Below are 19,264 nucleotides of genomic sequence, written 5' to 3' on the forward strand. Positions count from 1 at the left end.
ACGTGCTATCTCATCGCTTCCTGTTTCTGTTGGCAAAGCAATACTGTAGTTGCTTTAAAAAAAAAAAAAAAAAAAAAAAAACGACCCAGGGGCCGTTGTGGGTTGGAGACTAGGTCAGGGCCATGCCTGTGTCCCTCTGTCACCTGCATGGAAAGGGCCCTCTCTCACGGTCACTAGCCAGATGGCTGGACGACTAAAGAGGACTTGAATCTTGGTGCAGCTGTTTTTCAAGAGGCAGGCTTCACCCACACTGCCAGTCAGAGGGTGGTGTCTCAGATCGAGGCACATGCCTTCCATGACCAAGCTGGCGCAGGGACAACTCTTTCTTGGCATTACCATTTGATTTCAGATGGCCTTTAAACTCTTGTTGAGTAGATAATGCACACCAAAGGACACTCACTAAAGGCGGCCAAGGCTCCTGTGTCCGTTTAAGCCATCTACATTCTGTGCCACCAATGAGCCTTGGCTAGTGGTTGTAGTTACAGTTTGGTTTCTTGAGAGGGGTACATGTTATGTGGACCAGGCCGTCCTCTAACTGGTAATCCTTCTGCCTTAGCTCCTTGAGTGCTGAGATTCCTGGTGAGCAGCACACCATGCATGGCTTCACAGAATACTTGATACTATCATACATGGCCTTTGTCCCTCTGTTTTATTTGCACATGGGTCTAGTCTAGACCCTGGCATTGAGAACAGGAAGTGATTCGGCCATAGGAGGCCTGTGTGGACGGGGAATGGGGCATCAGGGAAGGTGGAACCCCTGCCCCTGCCCTACCATCTATTCCATGGCCCCCACTTTTTCTCTCCAGGGGGCTCAGAGGCCCTCTCGCTCAGGACCACACCTCTGGGAAGATCATAAGTAGGGATTAAACTGATTCCATTCGTGTTCATGAAAACCCCCACAGAGGAAGATTGGTGACATCAGAGGTTTCCAATGGCCAGAATGAAGCGGGAATACAAGGAATCTGGAAAAGATTCCCTCAAACCCCTCGAGGCCTTGGAGAGCTGACAATGCTGATTGTTTGGTGTGGGCCAAATTGAAAACAGAGGCACGGAAGCAGCTGCCAAGCCTGGCAAAGCCTACAGCCGCAGCAACCACAGTGTCCAAAGGCCGTACTGGGATGACTGGAGCCCTCCCAGAAGGGCCTCCAGGGGCAGCCCCGCTCCCCAATCTGTAATATGACAGGGTCTCCAAATCCCCTTGTTTTCAGAATCTGCGGTTCTTCTCTTGGTCCCGGCCGAAAGGCCCAAGAAGCGTTAAGAGTCTGTGATTCTGGGGGCCTGCCCAGGTGTGGTCAGGTCACTAAATACCTTTGGCAGCAAGTCCTTCACCATGGTATGGTGCTGGGATCATTCAGAAGTGAAGGATCAGGGGGTCAGGATACAGGGAAGACCAGAGCCAAGCCCAACGGTGACATAGTCCTTTGCTGAGGAGAACTCTGGGTTTTGCCTGTGGATCCCCACTTCCAGATGGGTGGCACTTTCCTCCAGGACTGAAATATGGGTCCATTATGCTTAACCCTCTGCCAGCACCGGAACAAAGGGAGAAATGGTTGTTCCTTCTCCTTCCTGGGCAGAGCTGCTCCTGGTGCAAGAACCACTGTCCTCCTTGCTTTCGTCTCAGTCTCTATAGCAAGCAAGTCTTCTGTCAGGCAAGCAGAGAACCTATCCCATTTTCAAGGACCATGTCCCGTTTTCCTATCCCTGGCCTCCTTTCCCTTCCTCTGGGGTATGGAAGAAAGGATAGAACAAGAGCGGGGTCGAAGGACAGATGGTGGAAGCGGGAGGCCACGCTGATGGTGACCACTGGGCACGCTCATTGCAGGAAACAGCAGCCGCTTTCAGACCAACCTCTGTAAGAAGCATTTGCCAGACCTGCTCCCCAGTAAGTGCCACAGCACCGTGCCCGATACCCAGAAGGAGACCAGCAGCATGTGGAGCCTGATGGTGGTCGCTCAGCTGCTGGCCGGCGTTGGGACGGTGCCCATTCAGCCTTTTGGGATCTCCTATGTGGATGACTTTGCAGAGCCTACCAACTCGCCTCTGTATATCTGTGAGTCTTGAGCTTCAGCCGGGCCGTGAGGGGTGGGGAGTCAGGACCTGATGCAGCACCTGCTGAAGCTCCTGGGGCTGAAGTGGGGTCTGATTCGCTTGGCCCACAACATGGTGGATGACAAAGGTCCGTTGTTAATGCCAGTTCTGTTTCCTTCCACTTGGATGGACCTCAAGTGGCTAACCCAAGTCCCCAGGTTCTTACAGCACTAAGATTCTTTGTGTGGGCCTTGTGCTTTTGAGGTTAGGTGAGCTGATGAAGATCGCCATTTAGCCCTGTTTTGAGCCTTTGACATCACAGCATGACATTGGGTTCTACCAAGATCACACTAGAAAACCATGCAGTTGAGGCTTTTTTTAAAAATGCAGCAGCAGCAGCAGCAGCAGCAGCAGCAGCAGCAGCAGCAGCATAATGCTTTAAGTTTAAATTTGGTATTGGGCTACATTCACAACTGCCCTGGAGAATGGCCTATGGGCCAGGTGCTAGACACTCTGTAAACCCTCAACAAATTACTGGGTTCTCCAGGCTCTTCTAGGTGATATACCAATACTCCGAGTTGTGGACAGGTTAGCATGCGTGAAGAAGGTAGCAGATGGCCAACTGGTACCTAATCCCTTCCCTTAGAGAGAAAGCCACATGGAGCTTTCTCAGGGCTTCGGGTCACAGACTGCCCCTTTGACTCCATGGGCACCCGCCAGAGCCACCAGCACTGTACACATACAACACTGTAACTATAACACACCCTGGACTGGCATTGTTTTTGTTGTTGTTTAAGATACCATTGAGGAAAGTTCATTCCAGGCCAGCAGATCTCTCTGGCAGGTGTTGGAGGAGTCGCAGGCTTGGTTCTGCGAGCCTTGGCATCCGGCCCTTCCTTATCTGCAGGAGCTGTAATAGGCTTGGGCTTCAGGAGGTGTTACAGGCATGGGCGTGTTATTCCCAGGGGACAGCGAGTGGCACCTTAGGAATCTCCTTCAGTTGGGAGTCTAGGGATGCTGAACTCCCCCAGTGTCCCTCACTCGGCTTTTTATCCCTTGCTTCAATTCCCAGCCATCTTATTCGCTATTGCCGTGTTTGGGCCGGCTTTCGGGTACCTGCTGGGCTCAGTCATGCTGAGAATCTTCGTGGACTACGGCAGAGTGGACACGGGTGCGTATGCAGAGGACACTCCCTCTTATCACCCCTTTGCTGCTGCTTCTGGTTTACCTCCTCCCTTGTGGCTGCCCATGGAGAGCAGCGATGGAGCTCTCAGCCCACGTGGGGCCCTGCCCAGGGGTGCCTGTCACTGAGTGACTAGACACTATGTTGCTACTTTCTTCCTGCTTCTGTGTCCATGTCTGATGTCAAGGAACACAGAGAGGGCTGGAGCACAGTGGGACAGATTTTCATGGGACCATTGCTGTTTGGAGACCAGGCAACCCACTTTGTTGATGGCGACATCCTCCAGCTCCTAAGAATTATGGGATTTCCTTTCTTAGGGCTCCTCAAAAGTAAAGTGTAATCGAGCTCAGTGGTTAAGAGTGCAGGTTAGGATGCCAGGAACACAGGTTTGAAATTGACTAAGGGACAAGAGATTTGGCATCCTGATCAGTTAGAGGAAATCAGATGTGTGTAAGTCTTCATTACTGGGATGTTGGAAGAGCCCATAGGATGGTGGCGGTAAAATGTGTAGTAGTGCGTGAACCATGTTGACCCTCTAGAGACCAGATCATTTCACTGTTATTCCTGCCAAGAGCTAGAGAGGAAACACAATGGTGGGAGGGCTAGCAGAGACTGGGGTGCTCTGGGAAGCCCAGAAAGGCCTGGAGAGGGAGAGGTGTACTAATCGGGGTCCTTCCTGCATCATAGTCTTCCCGCCATCGTGGGAAGAAAGTCAGTGAAACTCGCCCCTGAACCAGATTTCCCTTTCGAGTCAGATCAGAGGGACCGGGCATTCAGCCAACAGACACTTCTATCCCTCCATTTCTCAGCTACAGTGAACCTGAGCCCAGGTGACCCTCGGTGGATCGGAGCCTGGTGGCTGGGCCTGCTCATCTCCTCAGGCTTCTTGATCGTCACTTCTTTGCCCTTTTTCTTCTTTCCCCGAGCAATGTCCAGAGGAGCGGAGGTAAGTTTCCCAGAGCCCAGGACTCCATGGACGTAGCCGCCATAAGCAAAGGACACGGGCTTGGAAAAGAAACAGCTGGGAAGTTGCAGTGGCCTTGGCAAACTGGGGGAAATGAAAAGAGGTCTTAGGGCTTAGGGTTCATCAGAGACTGAGAAGAGGTACCCCTCAGCGCCTTCTCATCGTGCTGTCATCTCGAAGACCGGAGGGTTGCAAGGAGCATAGTTTGGAAATCCCCGAGTTCATCTAAGCTGGGCTAAAGAGTTAAGAAACAATTCACAGTGCACAATGGGATGTGGAGACAGGGAGACGACCCAGTCCTTAGAGAGCCAGCCAGGCAAATGTGAGGACCTGAGCTTGAGCCACACACCACCTCTTTTTTTTTTTTTTTTTTTTTTTAAAGCCAAGCATGGCAGTATATAATTGCAATTCCAGAGCTGGGGGGAGCAGATAAATGGAAGTATTCCCTAAGGCTCGATAGCCAGGCAGCCTAGGTGGGGAGTTCCGGGCTACTTAAAGACCTCTTTAAACATCAATATGGGGGCTGGAGAGATGGCTCAGCAGTTAAGAGCACTGCCTGCTCTTCCAGAGGTCCTCAGTTCAATTCCCAGCAACCACATGGTGGCTTACAACCATCTGTAATGTGATCTGATGCCCTCTTCTGGTGTGTCTGAACACAGCTACAACTATATATTCTTTAAAAAAAAAAATCAAGATGCATGGTGCCAGAAGGATGACACCCAAGGAGATTGACCACAGCCTCCACATGGACGAACACATGCGCGCAGACATGTGGACACACACACACACACACACACACACACACACACACACGAAAGCTGAGCAGGCAGTGAGGCACAATTAACTTGGACATTTAATGGAGTTTACTAAGGTTTGAGCCTGAATGCCTGGTGAGAAGGGGGAGTCCACTCAAGGTGTGAGTGAGGGCATGGGGCAAGGATGGGCTGAGAAGGAACGTGTCTGGGGCAGGGTTGTGTCTGCTAGGGAAAGGAACCCGAAAGATGAGACTAGGAAGCAGCAGCGAGGACGTTGGGTGGAGCCTTTATGTTACACTAAAGAGTCTAATGTTTTCTCCTGTGGGTTCTGGGCCCTGCGGTGACTGTGTGGCCACGTAGTGACAATATGGCAGCTGGCTGAGGTTGGGACTCATGAAAGAATGAAGACTGGAGACCTGAGAGGCTCAAAAGAAAGAAGGAAAACACAGTCGAGGGTCAGGGCCGGGGTCATCAGAGAGGTGGGACAGAGGCCTGCCTGGAGTGGTGGCGCAAAGGCTTGGCTGTGGATAGGGTTGGAGCTGCTGCTTTGTGTCTATGACTTAAAGACAGAAAGGGCCCCACTGTAGGAAATGGAGCTGTGAGCAGAGGTCCAAAGCTTATCCTGAGGAAGCATTTAAGAGGTTACGGTATACTTTGATGGGCTAAGAGTTGGATAGCTCTGAGCTTGAAGACTGTTCCACTCGTAAACTCGTTGAATGATACTAGGCAAGTTGCTTTGTTTTTTAAGCTTCCTTTCTTATAAAGTTCTTGGGAGTAATTAAAGAATCTGGGAAGGAAGTTGTGAGGGAAGAGACGATGGATGGAGGAGAGTAATGGGCATGTTGCCCAGAGCAGGAGTGCTCAGTTAATGGGAGCATCAAAAAATGCTTATGGCAAAGGCCTGGCCTCTGTCTACGCAGTGGCTTGGAGAGAGCCGAGGCCTCTGACTGGAGCCACTGGCTTCAGAGGGCGTGGGCACTGAGGTAATGTGCCCAGAAGGCATGGGTAATGATTAGAACAGAGACTAGGGTAGGGGTCTCTTCTGGATGGAGGAGAAAGCAGGGACCCAGAGAGGACCCAGAAAGGGGGAGCTGAGAACAGCAAACATCCCAGATCCCTGTGTCCCAAAAGCCAGCCATCTCCGAGATCCGCATATGGGACACAGTGTAGTCATAATGCAGACAAGGGTAGGGTCCAGGATGATGCTCTTGGCATCAGTCATGGGAAAGTCGGATGAAATAATATGCCCATAGGTACTGTGGGAGGCATTGGCACAGATTCACCCTGGCCTCCAGCCAAGGCACCAGGCTCCTGAAAAACACAGGTGATATCTGCTTCAAGAGAGCATCCTGCAGATGCCCTCCCCACCCCCATCCCCGACACACACACACACACACACACACACACACACACACACACACACACACACACACACGTGGTCCTCGAGCCGCTGAGTCGAGGGGCTCAAGGATGGGCCATTAACATCGCCATGTTTGCTACCTTCAGAGGTCTGTTATCGCAGAGGAGACCATGAAGATGGAGGAAGACAAGTCAAGAGGCTCTCTGATGGATTTCATTAAACGTAACTGACCACCCCAGCAGCCTCGGGTGGGCTGGTTCTGGGAGGCAGGAAGCCAGGTACAGGGTAAAGGGCAACAAGAGACAATCAGTAAGGCCCATGACTGCCTCGCCTCCCTGGTGCACCCTCAGTTCGGAGGGTTCCTGCCAAGGACCCTGGTGACCGGTTCTTTACAGGAACCAGTAAACCCCACCCCACTTCAGGCAGAGCCAGTCATCTCTCTCTCTCTCTCTCTCTCTCTCTCTCTCTCTCTCTCTCTCTCTCTNTCTCTCTCTCTCTCTCTCTCTCTCTCTCTCTCTCTCTCTCTCTCTCTCTCTCTCTCTCTTCCTATAGTGGTAGCAGTTGTGGGAAGAGACCTTGCCCAGGGCGAGCAGTGTTCCTATTTACCCACCACCAGCATCCTCTTAGTCAGACCACAAGCGTAGTGAGCAGGAATCCAGGGACCCTGGGCTGACTGTTGGGAGTCCAGGTGCCCCGAGGAAGAGAGGAAGCTGTCCTTGTGCATGAGTCAGGGTGACGGCAAGGCTCTAGGAAGCCTGTGATGCTCTTGCCAAGGCCTGCCTCCTGACAGCTGTCTGCCCGCAGGGTTCCCCCGCATCTTCTTGAGGCTGCTGATGAACCCACTCTTCATGCTGGTGGTCCTGAGCCAGTGCACCTTCTCCTCAGTCATTGCTGGCCTCTCCACGTTCCTCAACAAGTTCCTGGAGAAGCAGTATGGCGCCTCGGCAGCCTATGCCAACTTACTCATTGGTGTGTCAGAGGGCACTGCAGGGCCTGGGTGGCGCCCTAGGGAGGAACTGGGCACTGTACAGTCCATCCAGAGATAACTGAGGGCCAGACCGGATACAGGCAGGAGACGGGAGGGCTTGCTGGAGAGAAAGAATTTTAAGAGCATTTTTCCTGCTTGGAAATCTAGAGTGATTTTGGCAGGATTCTGAGACTCCTATTCTATTCAGGAGTGGGTGGAGACTAGGGGCTGCCTTCCTTCCCATCAAGAGAGTAGGAATCTGATATCCTCCCAACTGACCTTATGAGGGGTAACAGAGGAGAGAGGGAACATAGCACCTCTGAGGAGTTTCCTTCTCCAGGAACTTGAGTCTCGACCCTGGGACATGTCAGGATCCTTTACACCATGGCAGTGCAGATGCTTGGCCCCCCACTTAGACTAATGAACCCAGATTCTGTGGTGGGGGTGCTCGTATCTCTTGCAGTAGATGCTAAGAACCACACTAATGGGGGTTCTACCAAGTGCCTAGATGAATAACTGGGCCCCACCTATAGGTGAATTTGACCAAAGATTCGACAAAGATAATCAGGGCATGAGACCTGGGGTGACTTCCCTGTCTGTGCTGAAGTCCTGTGTCGCCTTTAGGGATGTTATCATTTCTCCAGCCTTCAGTGTCACCCAAGATCGATCTACTTCCTTACTCGTGCCATTGTCCTCTTGTCTTCGATCTTGTTTCTTCGAAACAAGTCCTAGAATAGCCCAGGCTGACTCTGAGCTTGCTAGGTAGCTGAGGATCACCTGAAATTCCTGATCCCTCTGCCTCTGCTTCTCAAGTGCTGGGTTTATGGGTATCAGAAGCTGACTGCCTCTTTGCTCCTGGATCAGGCTAGCCAACCCTGTAGTAAAGCAAATTCTCGGGATGTACCCAGCAATCATCCAGCAGTTAGTGCCATTCGGTAGTCACCCACCGTTTCCTTATAAAGTCGTGTTCCTGCCCGGTGTTTCGGCTCAAGGCTCCCAGGCTGTATGTGCATCCAGCCCCTCTCCTTCTCACCTAGGTGCTGTGAACCTTCCAGCGGCGGCCTTGGGGATGCTGTTTGGAGGAATCCTCATGAAACGATTTGTTTTCCCTCTGCAAACCATCCCTCGGGTAGCTGCCACCATCATGACCATCTCCATAATCCTATGTGCACCTCTCTTCTTTATGGGATGTTCCACACCCGCCGTGGCTGAGGTCTACCCTCCCAGGTAACTGACTAAGGGATATAGAGATACGCACACCCCCGCCCCCGCTTTGTAAGCACAGCCGGAATTCAGCCACTGTATGTTTCTTTTCTCTGCCTTTTACCGCCTCCATCCTGCTCATTTGATCTGATGTCTCATGTGATGACCCAGGAAACCAGGTCTCAAATAGTGTGTTCCATCATGAGATGAGATCAGCCAGCCATTGGGGTTGGGCTTAGGGTTCGGTTTTGTAAGAAGCCACAGAAGCTAGCTGGCTTTGTGTCTGGATGAGCCTGAGCCATAGGAGCCAGGAAATAAGCAGTGGTTAATGCCAGTTCTGAACCAGCTAGAGCTAGCGTCTCACTGAGCTGTCGAAGAAAGAGAAGAGACTTGAAAAGATTTAGAGATGAACAATTAAAATGGTGACATACTGTAAAACAAACAAACAAACAAACAAACAAAACAAGGGCTGCAGAGGCAGGGGCAGGTCAAAGGACCGGTCTGCTTGCTTAAACCAGTGTGAGACATAAGGTTAGAGTCAAGCTTTATCTTCAGAAAGAGTGTTACAACCCATGAGCGAAGAACATGCCACTGTCCACCTCCTCCTACCCCCATCCAAGCCCAACCCGGGTAACCACTTTGAAACTTTTTCTTTTTTTGAAAGGAAAACATTTTTATTGGATATTTTCTTTATTTATATTTCAAATGTTATCCCCTTTCCTAGTTTCCCCCCCCTCCTCGAAACCCCCTATCCCATCTACCTTGTTTCTATGAGGGTGTTCATAAGGGAAATTGGTCTGAAGTTCTCTTTCTTTGTTTGGTCTTCATGTGGTTTAGGTCTAAGAGTAATTGTAGCTTCATAGAATGAATTGGGTAGTGTTCCTTCTGTTTCTATTTTGTGGAATAGTCTATTTATTAATATAGTCTATATATTAATAGTCTTCTATTTTGAAGAGTATTGGTCTTAAGTCTTCTTTGAAGGTCTGATAGAATTCTCCACTAAACCTATCTGGTCCTGGGCTTTTTTTGGTTGGGAGACTATTAATGACTGCTTCTATTTCTTTAGGGGTTATGAGACTGTTTAGATGGTTTATCTGATCCTGTTTTAACTTTGGCACCTGGTATCTGTCTAGAAAATTGTCCATTTCATCCAGATTTCCAGATTTTCCAATTTTGTTGAGTATAAGCTTTTGTAGTAGGATCTGATGAGTTTTTTGGTTTTTTTGTTTTTTTTAATTTCCACGGTTTCCTTTGTTATGTCTCCCTTTTCGTTTCTGATTTTGTTAATTAGCATGCTGTCTCTGTGCCCTCTGGTTAGTCTGGCTAAGGGTTTATCTATCTTGTTGATTTTCTCAAAGAACTAGCTCCTAGTTTTGTTGATTCTCTGTATATTTCTTTTTGTTTCCACTTGGTTGATTTCAGCCCTGAGTTTGATTATTTCCTGCCATCTACTCCTCTTGGGTGTATTTGCTTCTTTTTGTTCTAGAGCTTTCAGGTGTGCTGTCATTGAAATTTTTTCTTGAGGACTTTGCCTAAAACATTTGCAAGATTTGGAGACTCAGAACCTTTTAATCCCAGCATAGTCTCTTTCTTGTGGAAAGCAACATTTTCAAATCCAGCAACAGCATCAGGCAAAAGGCAAAAGCGTGGTGTGACATGACCTCCTCTGTAGCTGATAGATGAGGGAGGGAAGCAGAACAAAAGAGGGGAGCATTGCCTTGAGTGAGGGGCTCACCACTGTTCTGCAGGCTGACTGGGAACCCAAAAAAGCCTGAAAGTGTGGGGGCCTTGAGGTGGTTTTCACTGGGAGTTTGGTTCCACCTGTGTCACCTGACTGGCCTGAGTTCTAGGTATGACACTCTTTTGTTGCTATGAGGAAGTTATCCATAAACAAAAAGGCCCTTCCATTGTGATGCCCCATAAATGCCAACAGTCACTGCTACTGTTTATCAACGCACTACTCAGCCATCGGAACTTCCCCAAAGAAGATCAGTAAGAACAGCCATTGAAATCCACTTCGAGGAAGTTCTGGCCCAGGATAGGGAGGCGAATGGACAGACCCAGATCAGTGAATCCATTTGTCTCAGGAGATGAACATTTTCAGGAGTCCATGAAAACCTCAGTGGCTTCCAAAGATCTCAGCCCCTGCCTTGAGCCAGCACCTAGCTGGGCCATAAGAGGAGGCAAATGTTACTAATGACATCACTGTAGCATGGACCATTTCCTTCAACAGAGCCTCGGTCTGTCAGTCGTTTTAACTCTGACAGTGGCATGGGGGTTTTCTGGTTAGACCTTTACACCTGAGTAATAGGTGGGTTTGGGCTCCAAGGGTCAGGAGCATGGAGAGGGCCATGATGTCCAAACCGTGGCAGGCTCAACAGCCGGCTCCCACCAGCTCGGTTCAGATCCTAGGACGGCATTGGTCTAAGACAAACGGGAGCATGCAGGCACATCAGCCAGGCCGGGAGCTCGTGCTGGGCTGGAGTGTGGTGCTATTTCTTGGTCTTGCTTTGTTTGATTCCTCTCTTCCTGTCTCGCCTGGCAGCACCCCAAGTTCTATACATCCGCAGCCTCCCGCCTGCCGCAGGGACTGCCTGTGCCCAGATTCCGTCTTCCACCCCGTCTGTGGAGACAATGGAGTTGAGTACCTCTCCCCCTGCCACGCTGGCTGCAACAGCCTCAATGTGAGCTCAGCAGCTTCTAAGCAACCGGTAAGGACGATGACGATGACGATGAAGGGGGTCACAGGGGCCAACGGAACCACATGGAGCTTTGGGGCTCAGTGTGTCACCTCAAAAACCGTTCCTTGGTCGTCAGTATCAGTGTCTTAGCCCACCTCCACCCTCTCTCATCCTTCCCTGCCCCAGGGTCATGACCAGATGCCCACAGCCCAAAGTCAGTTAAAGATTGGCTGGAGACCAACGAGTTCATTCTTGGGAACTTGGCAAAACAACGGAAACAAGTCTGAGCCGTCGCTCTCGGCGAAGACTTGTGACTGATACTGATGGCTCCCTGTTGGGGGGGAACTTCTGGGTTCTGAATTCAGGTCATATTACAGAGTCACATGGGCTGGGAGCAGAGGGTCCCCTGTGCCTTGGACCTTAGAGGCCAGTGCTGGGAGCAAGAGTCGTTTCAAGCCCTCTTCTCCCAGGCATGCCACAGAGTTGGCCTGAAGCCACAAAATTAAGTGCAAATCTAGGATTAGAAACAAAAGCTTTCTTCACCTAGTGTTCAAGGCCATGCGTCTCCTTCTTAGACCTAGACCTATGGGGACTTGTCGGACAATATGTGAGGACAGTGACCCCAGGCCTTCTGGGGTCAGGCAACAGCAAATGACTCCTCCAGGTTTGTCTATTAGTCAGAAATCTGTGTGTGCAGCCACCATGTTGATCGAAAGCCCTGGTCTCACAGTTTGCATCCAGTCTGATAAATGCACGTGATAAATGTTGAGGGACTTCCTGAGGTGACTTACACTTGAGCAAAGAGCAGAGGAATCCCAGGGAAACCTGGAAGCCCACTGCGCGTGAGGGAAGGGCAGGTGCCAATGCACCGGAAAAGCTGAGGAAAGGCCTGGTCGGAGCTAAGCGACAAGCGTCACAGCTATCGGGACAAGGGACCGACAGGCCCAGAGCTGGGCAGGGCTGGGCAAGCCAGGCTTAGGAGATAGATTATTCCCCCTCTTAACTCCCTCCAATGAGAACAATGGAACGTCTATGTCATTACTATAGGATGCCCCCATAGGCAGAATGTGCCTGTGTGTCGGCCATGGCCCAGGCTAGCCCCCACTTACCACTTCTTTCGAGATGGACAGGAAGAAGCTTCTTACCCGTCTGTCACTATGGGCAAAGGACATGGCTCTCAGGTAGAGAAGGATGAGGAGCTAAGACAAGATGGTTCCTTAGTTTGCCTCTTAACTGGAAGAGTGGTGGCTTCTGTGGTTTTCTTATCTTTATTTACTTACCACTGACTCATCTACTTCCAGAAATAATCTTGACAAGCTTCCAATAACAGCACAAGTACATCAAGATAAAGTCCATTACCATGATAGCAAGGAAAAAATAATAAATTATAAGGGGGGATAAAGTCTTGGTATTTTAAGATCCAGATTGCGGGAGGTTACGGCAATATCAGGTGTTAGGAACTTCTGAGCTTCAGGGCCACAGTTCCACTGACTGACAGAGGGAGGGTTCCTAGCTCATGAGTTGGCCCAGCCCCATAACAGCTCTGACACCAACGTCATCATAGGCTGGGCCATCAGCCACTGCAAGGAGGGAAGGCAAAGATGACCAGATGGGCAGTGACTGCCAAACAAGTCGAACAACAGTGTTGAGCCACATAGCATTATGATGAGGCAGGGTCTTCTCCTCTTAGGTCAAAGGACACCGCTTCAGTGGGGAGTGCTGCAGAGCATTCAAGAGACTCCATTATTGTTTCCTCCACTCCTGGAATATACCTTCTCCCATAACAACTTGCACAACCACCACAGCGGGCTGGACCGGGATGAGAGCTCCCCGGCTCCAGGCACTGAGCTGATGAGGGTGCTTTGCCTGGTGGTGGGATCTTGGGCATCCAGATGTTGGGAGACTGCAGGAGTTCATCCCATGTGAACTCTTGGTGATTTCTAATGCCCCCCAAAGTGAAAGAGCCAGGACCCCACGGGGCACTCTAAAACCCTCCTCTAACCTCTTCAGTCTTCGAATCCCAGCTTTTTCTCCATCCCTGGAGGGCTGGAGGGTGGTCAGAGGGATTCGTCCATATTGGAGGGAGGCAGTGTGGATGTGTGAAGCATACAGAGGTGAAATCATGACGTGGCCCCTCCTGTTCTTCAAGATCTATTTGAACTGCAGCTGTGTGACTGGAGGATCCGCATCAGCCAAGACAGGCTCGTGCCCTACATCCTGTGCACAGCTGCTGCTCCCATCCATCTTCCTCATCTCCTTTGTGGCGCTCATTGCCTGCGTCTCCCACAACCCCCTCTACATGATGGTCCTACGGTGAGTGAAATCTCTGAGCCTCTGGCTGCTGCTTTGACATTACAGAGTCTCTCCTCCCTCTACTGGCCCCTGGGGGTCTTAACAGCAACCTACAAATGTCTAACGGTGAGAAGACAACAGGTACGCTGATGGCAGGAGTTCCCTGTCCCAGGGGGAGCTCCTGGTAGGGAAGCCTGGCCCAGGCTTCTAGTATCCATGAAGCATAGGCCCTGTTGGCACCCCCATTTTTATTTGTGGAAAGTTAAATCATAGCCCAGGATGGTGGAACTGTCAGAAGGGCGAGCCACAGGTTCAAGACAGGCTGTGCTGTGCGTACAGATTCACTTGTTCTTCAATCTTAAAAGAGGAGAAATCAGCAAGTCAGAAACTGAGGAAAGTTCCAGAAGCAAAGCGAGAATGCTGTGAGAAAGGGCTGAAGACCCAGTGCTCAGAGTGGAGAGACAAGGGACCAGGGTTGGGTCAAGGGAAGTGTCTGGTTTTTATAGAGAGTGTCTCTCCCTCACCTCATTCTACCAAGAAGGGAAAAGAAAGAAAAAAAGAAAAGAATTCTCACCCAAGTTCACCTAGCCGCCTCCTGCCTGCCTCTCTGACCTCCCATCCAGCCCCATCAGCTTACTTGGAAAGCAGAGAAGGAGAAACACAGAGGTTGAAAGCTCCCTGTCAGATTAAAAGTCTCTACCTGAGTGTCTTGGGTGTTGCCTGACCTCATGAGCCCCAGTTTCCTTGACTTTGAAAGGAAGATAGTGACACCCACCTCCAAGTGTGAGTGTCTGCATTACAAGGTCAATTGCTTTGTAAACAGAAGCTCCTCTGCTGGGTGTGGTGGTGTCATCTATAAATCTAGTGCTTGGGAGTAGGAGAACCAGGAGTTCAAGGTCTTCTTTGCCTAGATAGTAAGTTACAAGCCAGCCGAAGCAACATGACACCCTACCTCACAAGGTTCTCAACGTGTGCGTAACAATCCCTTTGGGGGTTGACTGACTCTTTCACAGGGGTCGCCTACTACAACCGGCAGAAAACACAGAATTTACATTACAATTCATAACAGTAGCAAAATTACAGTTAGGAAGTAGCAACAAAATAATTTAGTGGTTGGGAGGGTCACCACAACATAAGGAACTGTATTAAAGCAACATTAGGAAGGTTGAAGACCACTGCCCTACATCAGGAAAGAGATGGGGGCTGGTGTTCTCCATATTGGTTAAGACCTATTTCTCCAGGAGGTTAAGCAATGAGGAAGGACCAGCTGTCATTTCAATAATGTAGCTTAGTAACAGATCACTTGCTTATCATATGTATTTTACTCTATCCAAGTCTAGTCTCTTTCCATTCATCCCAGAACCCCAAACTACTAAATAGTACCATGAACACTCAGGAGTACATCCTCCCAACTTAGTCAAATCCCTCAGGATACATCCTCATAGACACACCAAGAGACTTGCTTCCCAGGTCACTCCAGATCTAAAAGTTGGCAATGAAGATTAGCCATCGCAGTCATCCATTATGGATCGGGCCATTGGAGACAAGCTGATACAGAGAGAAAGAACATCCATTCAATTGGGATTCCAGGCACTGTCCACCGGGAGATCCCAGATGGTCCCTCTTTCTCCTACTTGAACTCCAAAGAGCCTCCCTTCACTGGGTCATCCCCTGGGGATGTCCCTCCGATGCTGACTAACTTTGACAATGGTTATTAGACAATGTGTAATGGTCTGGAGGTCACTTTTGAGTTCTCTTCCACTCTGTCCTCAGCTCCAAATTCTTTTCCAAATGGTAATCACCCAGCCATGAGTATGTGTGGTGAAAGCGTGGAGAAGCCAGAGTCTGGTCACACAGCAGGCGCTCCTACCACTGCTCTGAGCTCCTCACCCTGTGTATCAGATGCCGAATCCCCCTTTTCACTCTCCAGTTGAGGTGGCAGCTCTCTAGGGAGAGCTGAATCTCTTTGCCTGGCTTTGCCGTCCCCCTCTTGAAGGAGAAAAGGTAGAAAGCAGGACCACGCACAGAAGCCACAGGACCCAGTGCAAATGAAACCGCAAAGACTTTGGCTTGGGAATCATTTAAGAACTCCAAGACATACACAAACCAAAGCTGGGCCTTTCTGATGGCAGCATCCTATGCAGCTGTTCAAGTCACACCTTACAAAGCTGGCCCAGGGCAAGGAAACATTTCAGATCTGCACAGAAGCTGATAGCCCAGGGCCCTCTTTTCCTGGTACAAGATATTCTGTGGGTGTTGTTCAGACCTGCCGTCTAAGCATCCAGCCAGAAATTCCTTTCTACTTGGTCTCTCTTGCCTGCTTTCTTTCCAAGAAGTCTCCTGACAGTCCCGAAAACAATACAGACTATTGGTTCTCAAACTCAAGTTTACATCCAACTCTCCTGGAATATCCACGTTTTCGATGGATGCCAGGCGGAGAATCTGTATTTTGAACGTAGCCTGGGCGATGCCTCTGATCCAGCAACAGTGCTTTGAGAACGATGGGTATAACGGGCATTCAGCAGATAGCTCTCATCATCCGTATGCCTGGTCAGACTCCATGAGGACCAGTTCTGACTGCTCTGAGTCTTTCTATGCCCCACACCTCACACCCTCCAGGTGATGCTGTGGTCCAGAGTCCTCCTGGTGCTAACTTCCTGGTTTCCTTTTCAGTGTGGTGAACCAGGATGAAAAGTCGTTTGCCATTGGAGTACAGTTCTTGTTGATGCGTTTGCTGGGTAGGTGATTTAAAAGCTTCCTTCTGGAGTAGAGGCCCTGGGCTGTGGACATCTAAAAGCCATGTGGGGCAGGGCAGGGTTTGGAGAAGTCCCGGTTCGTCTTGGCTGCACATTCCTAACAGCAAGAAGAACCAAACGCTGACAGATGACAGTTTGCCTGATTGCTTGAGATCGGGGAAGATTCTGTCTACAGCATTCAAGCCAAATTTAAGTTATGTAAGAAAAAGAAAAGGTCATAACTGAGAGAGCTGAATACAGAGTTAAAGGCAGGTATTTTTAAATCTTTCTCCAAGAATCCGCCCCAGGAAACAAGACCTTGCATTCCTGCCCTAGACAGAGCAGTTTCTGAGCTGAGCCCTGGCTTCCCTCCCATTTTCCAAACCTCAGTCCTCTGCCACGGTTCAGCAAATGTCTCTTCTGTCGGGGGAATCCTCTGCCTCCAAACCCTGTCTGTCCTCAAGTAGCCTGGAGCCCCCATCTCAGTACTCAAAACACTCAAGCTGTGCACACCCGTGATCAGCAGAGACCTACAGGGAGGCAGAACTCCCACGGGAGCGGGACTGCAGGGAGAGGGGACACACAGTGGGTTCTTTCCCAGCCCACCAACTCTGATCTGCCCTTTGACACCCTTGCACATTCATGCATTAGACTGAACGCCAAGCACTGATGTGGAGGTCTTGCTAGGATGGATGAAGATGGAATTTAACAGAGGATCTTTGTACTGAGAATATCAGGGGTGTGGATTTGGAGGTTCCCGGCAGAAGGACTTGAGTTACTATCAATGTGCGCCTTCCTACTTTAACCACTGACACCCTCTGCAGTATAATACAGGGGTGCAGGTCACATCTTGCCCTGCCATGGCTTCCATTAGCCTTCCAGCATGCGTCATCATCCCTGCTGAAGTCCGACGGGCAGAAGCCCATGCAGGGTCTGAGCCAGCATTTTCAATGGAGATTCTTAGCCACAAGCCATTTATCCCATTGTGAAGTCTTTAAGTTCCAAAGGACCCTTAACCCTCTAAATGACAACTGTCACATTCCTGGAGCCACACAGGGGACACAGGGTATCTCATCCAGGTTGAGGCTAGTTCATTAGCACAGCTCCTCGTATTTATGACTTATCATCTATAGCTGGTTTATAACATACTCCAATGCCCTGGCATTCCTCCCTGAGGACCTTCTGCCTTGCTTCTATTGGTGACTTAGAGAATGGCCCCTCTGTCCCGCTGCTCCAAGCACTTGCGGCTTCCTCTTTCCCACCTGAGCTCAGATAACTATGTGGGACCACAGTTGGAAAACTCAGGCCTGGAGGAAACGCACTGGTCCCTTAAGAACACAGCTTCACTCTGGGTTAGATGAAAAGACTGCCTATTTATAAAGCCCAGCAGGTTCACAGTCACCCACTGAGATGTGGTTGAAAACTCTCCTTGACTTCTTTTCTATTTAGGGATGTGTCACTAGGGTCAGTTTCCAGCCACCATTCACCTGGAAACCAGAAAGTGAGCAGGGGCTGAGAGACTGCTCTTGGGGTTTTCTGTGTAGGCAGGGAACAGGACTGGGTTGCCTCTTTCGTCCAGAAACGGGAACTCACAGGGTGCTAGAGAGTCTGGTGTTTTCAACACCATGTTTCTGAGAATGGGATGGCCCATCCGCAACGTAAATCCTGGACAAGTCCACCCTGACCCACTGACTGCTGGACAAGTCCATTCTGACCTACTGGCTGCTAGACAAGTCCACCCTGACCCGTTGGCTGCTCACAACTTGGCTAGCACCACTGAGTTTGGCGGGGTTGGGTAGTGGGCATCTAACATATTCAGCACCCAGTAAGGTGTTGTGCCTGCTGGACTTCATCTTAACATTCAGATGCTGGGATGATTTGGCAACCTGTGTTCTGAGCAAGGTGGGGAATTCAAGGTCTCCGAAGGGTGTTGTCCGATCTAGTGGGGTAGTTTGGAGTGGGAGAAGAACATGGGATTTGAACTTGAGTGAACCCTCGGGTCCTCTCGCTCACTTGCGCTTCATGACAGTGACTCCTCCCACCCGCAGAGGCCAGGGGGGAGAACTTGGGGACGTTAGCACTCTTGAGATGGAGTCTCTGCTTGGGACCAGGCTTGAGCTTGAGAATTGTGCAGTGTGTCTGAGCTGACACCAGGTTGAGCCCGTGCTTCATTCTGCCCTGAAAGGATTCCCCTTTATCTCCTAAGCCTTCTGGTGAAAGGGGAACTCGAGCTTCACTGCAGCTTTCTGCTTTTGCACGTCACTGTGATTCCAAGGGCAATGTGTGAGCCGTGCCATTGGTGTGGGGGACTGGGGCATCTCTGACTGTAAATTCAAGTCACCCAGACACTGAATTCTCTTTCTCATTGTTGCCAGCCTGGCTGCCGGCTCCATCCCTTTATGGCCTGCTCATCGACTCCTCCTGTATCCGGTGGAACTACCTATGCTCAGGGAGACGAGGGGCCTGTACCTATTATGACAACGATGCTCTCCGAAACAGGTGAGGGCTCCCACACACACAGGTGTCTAGGAGATTAGGCCTGTTGTCCCAGCACAGAAAAAAAAGCCATTTTTTTTTTTTTTAACTCATGGATGTGGTGGGGGCTGTCAGGTTTCTAAGGGGCAAGATAGGAGAGAATGTCTCCACAGATTCTGCCATAGACAGAGAGCAGAGGCTACCATGGCAGGCAGAGGATCGCTAGTGTCATGTGTCCCTCTACAGTGACCACCTGGGAGGTGACAGCTCAGTTACCTGAGTAACGGTGTGGAAACAACGGTCATCTTCCCGCTGCCCCTGAGCCTCACCATACCTATCTCTTCCTGCCTCATAGGTACCTGGGCCTCCAGGTGGTCTACAAGGTCTTGGGCACACTGCTGCTCTTCTTCACCAGCTGGAGGGTGAAGAAGAACAGGGAATACAGTCTGCAGGAGAATGCCTCGGGCCTCATCTGACCTTCGGCTGGGACGACTGCCCTGCCCCAGAGACTGGATAGCCCACCCCTCCACACCTACCTGTGTTAACTGATGTTAGCATGCCCTCCTCTCTCTCTCTCTCTCTCTCTCTCTCTCTCTCTCTCTCTCTCTCTCTCTCTCTCTC

General features: G+C 50.3%; 1 protein-coding gene across 1 annotated transcript in view; it reads left to right on the forward strand.

Annotated features, from left to right (window-relative positions):
- Window positions 1-19,200, forward strand: part of Slco2a1 (solute carrier organic anion transporter family member 2A1) — an 80,311-nt gene extending 61,111 nt beyond the window's left edge. The window contains exons 3-13 of the mRNA XM_029543591.1: window positions 1,801-2,050; window positions 3,101-3,199; window positions 4,021-4,157; window positions 6,437-6,512; window positions 7,095-7,259; window positions 8,295-8,484; window positions 11,006-11,171; window positions 13,291-13,454; window positions 16,107-16,171; window positions 18,544-18,667; window positions 18,999-19,200. Of these exons, the coding sequence (XP_029399451.1) occupies window positions 1,801-2,050; window positions 3,101-3,199; window positions 4,021-4,157; window positions 6,437-6,512; window positions 7,095-7,259; window positions 8,295-8,484; window positions 11,006-11,171; window positions 13,291-13,454; window positions 16,107-16,171; window positions 18,544-18,667; window positions 18,999-19,119 (1,557 nt within the window). The 3' untranslated portion in view covers window positions 19,120-19,200. The remainder of the gene's footprint in view (window positions 1-1,800; window positions 2,051-3,100; window positions 3,200-4,020; window positions 4,158-6,436; window positions 6,513-7,094; window positions 7,260-8,294; window positions 8,485-11,005; window positions 11,172-13,290; window positions 13,455-16,106; window positions 16,172-18,543; window positions 18,668-18,998) is intronic.
- The last annotated feature ends 64 nt before the right edge of the window (window positions 19,201-19,264 follow it).

The sequence above is a fragment of the Mus pahari genome, chromosome 10 (genome assembly GCF_900095145.1).
Source record: "Mus pahari chromosome 10, PAHARI_EIJ_v1.1, whole genome shotgun sequence".
Taxonomy (NCBI): domain Eukaryota; kingdom Metazoa; phylum Chordata; class Mammalia; order Rodentia; family Muridae; genus Mus; species Mus pahari.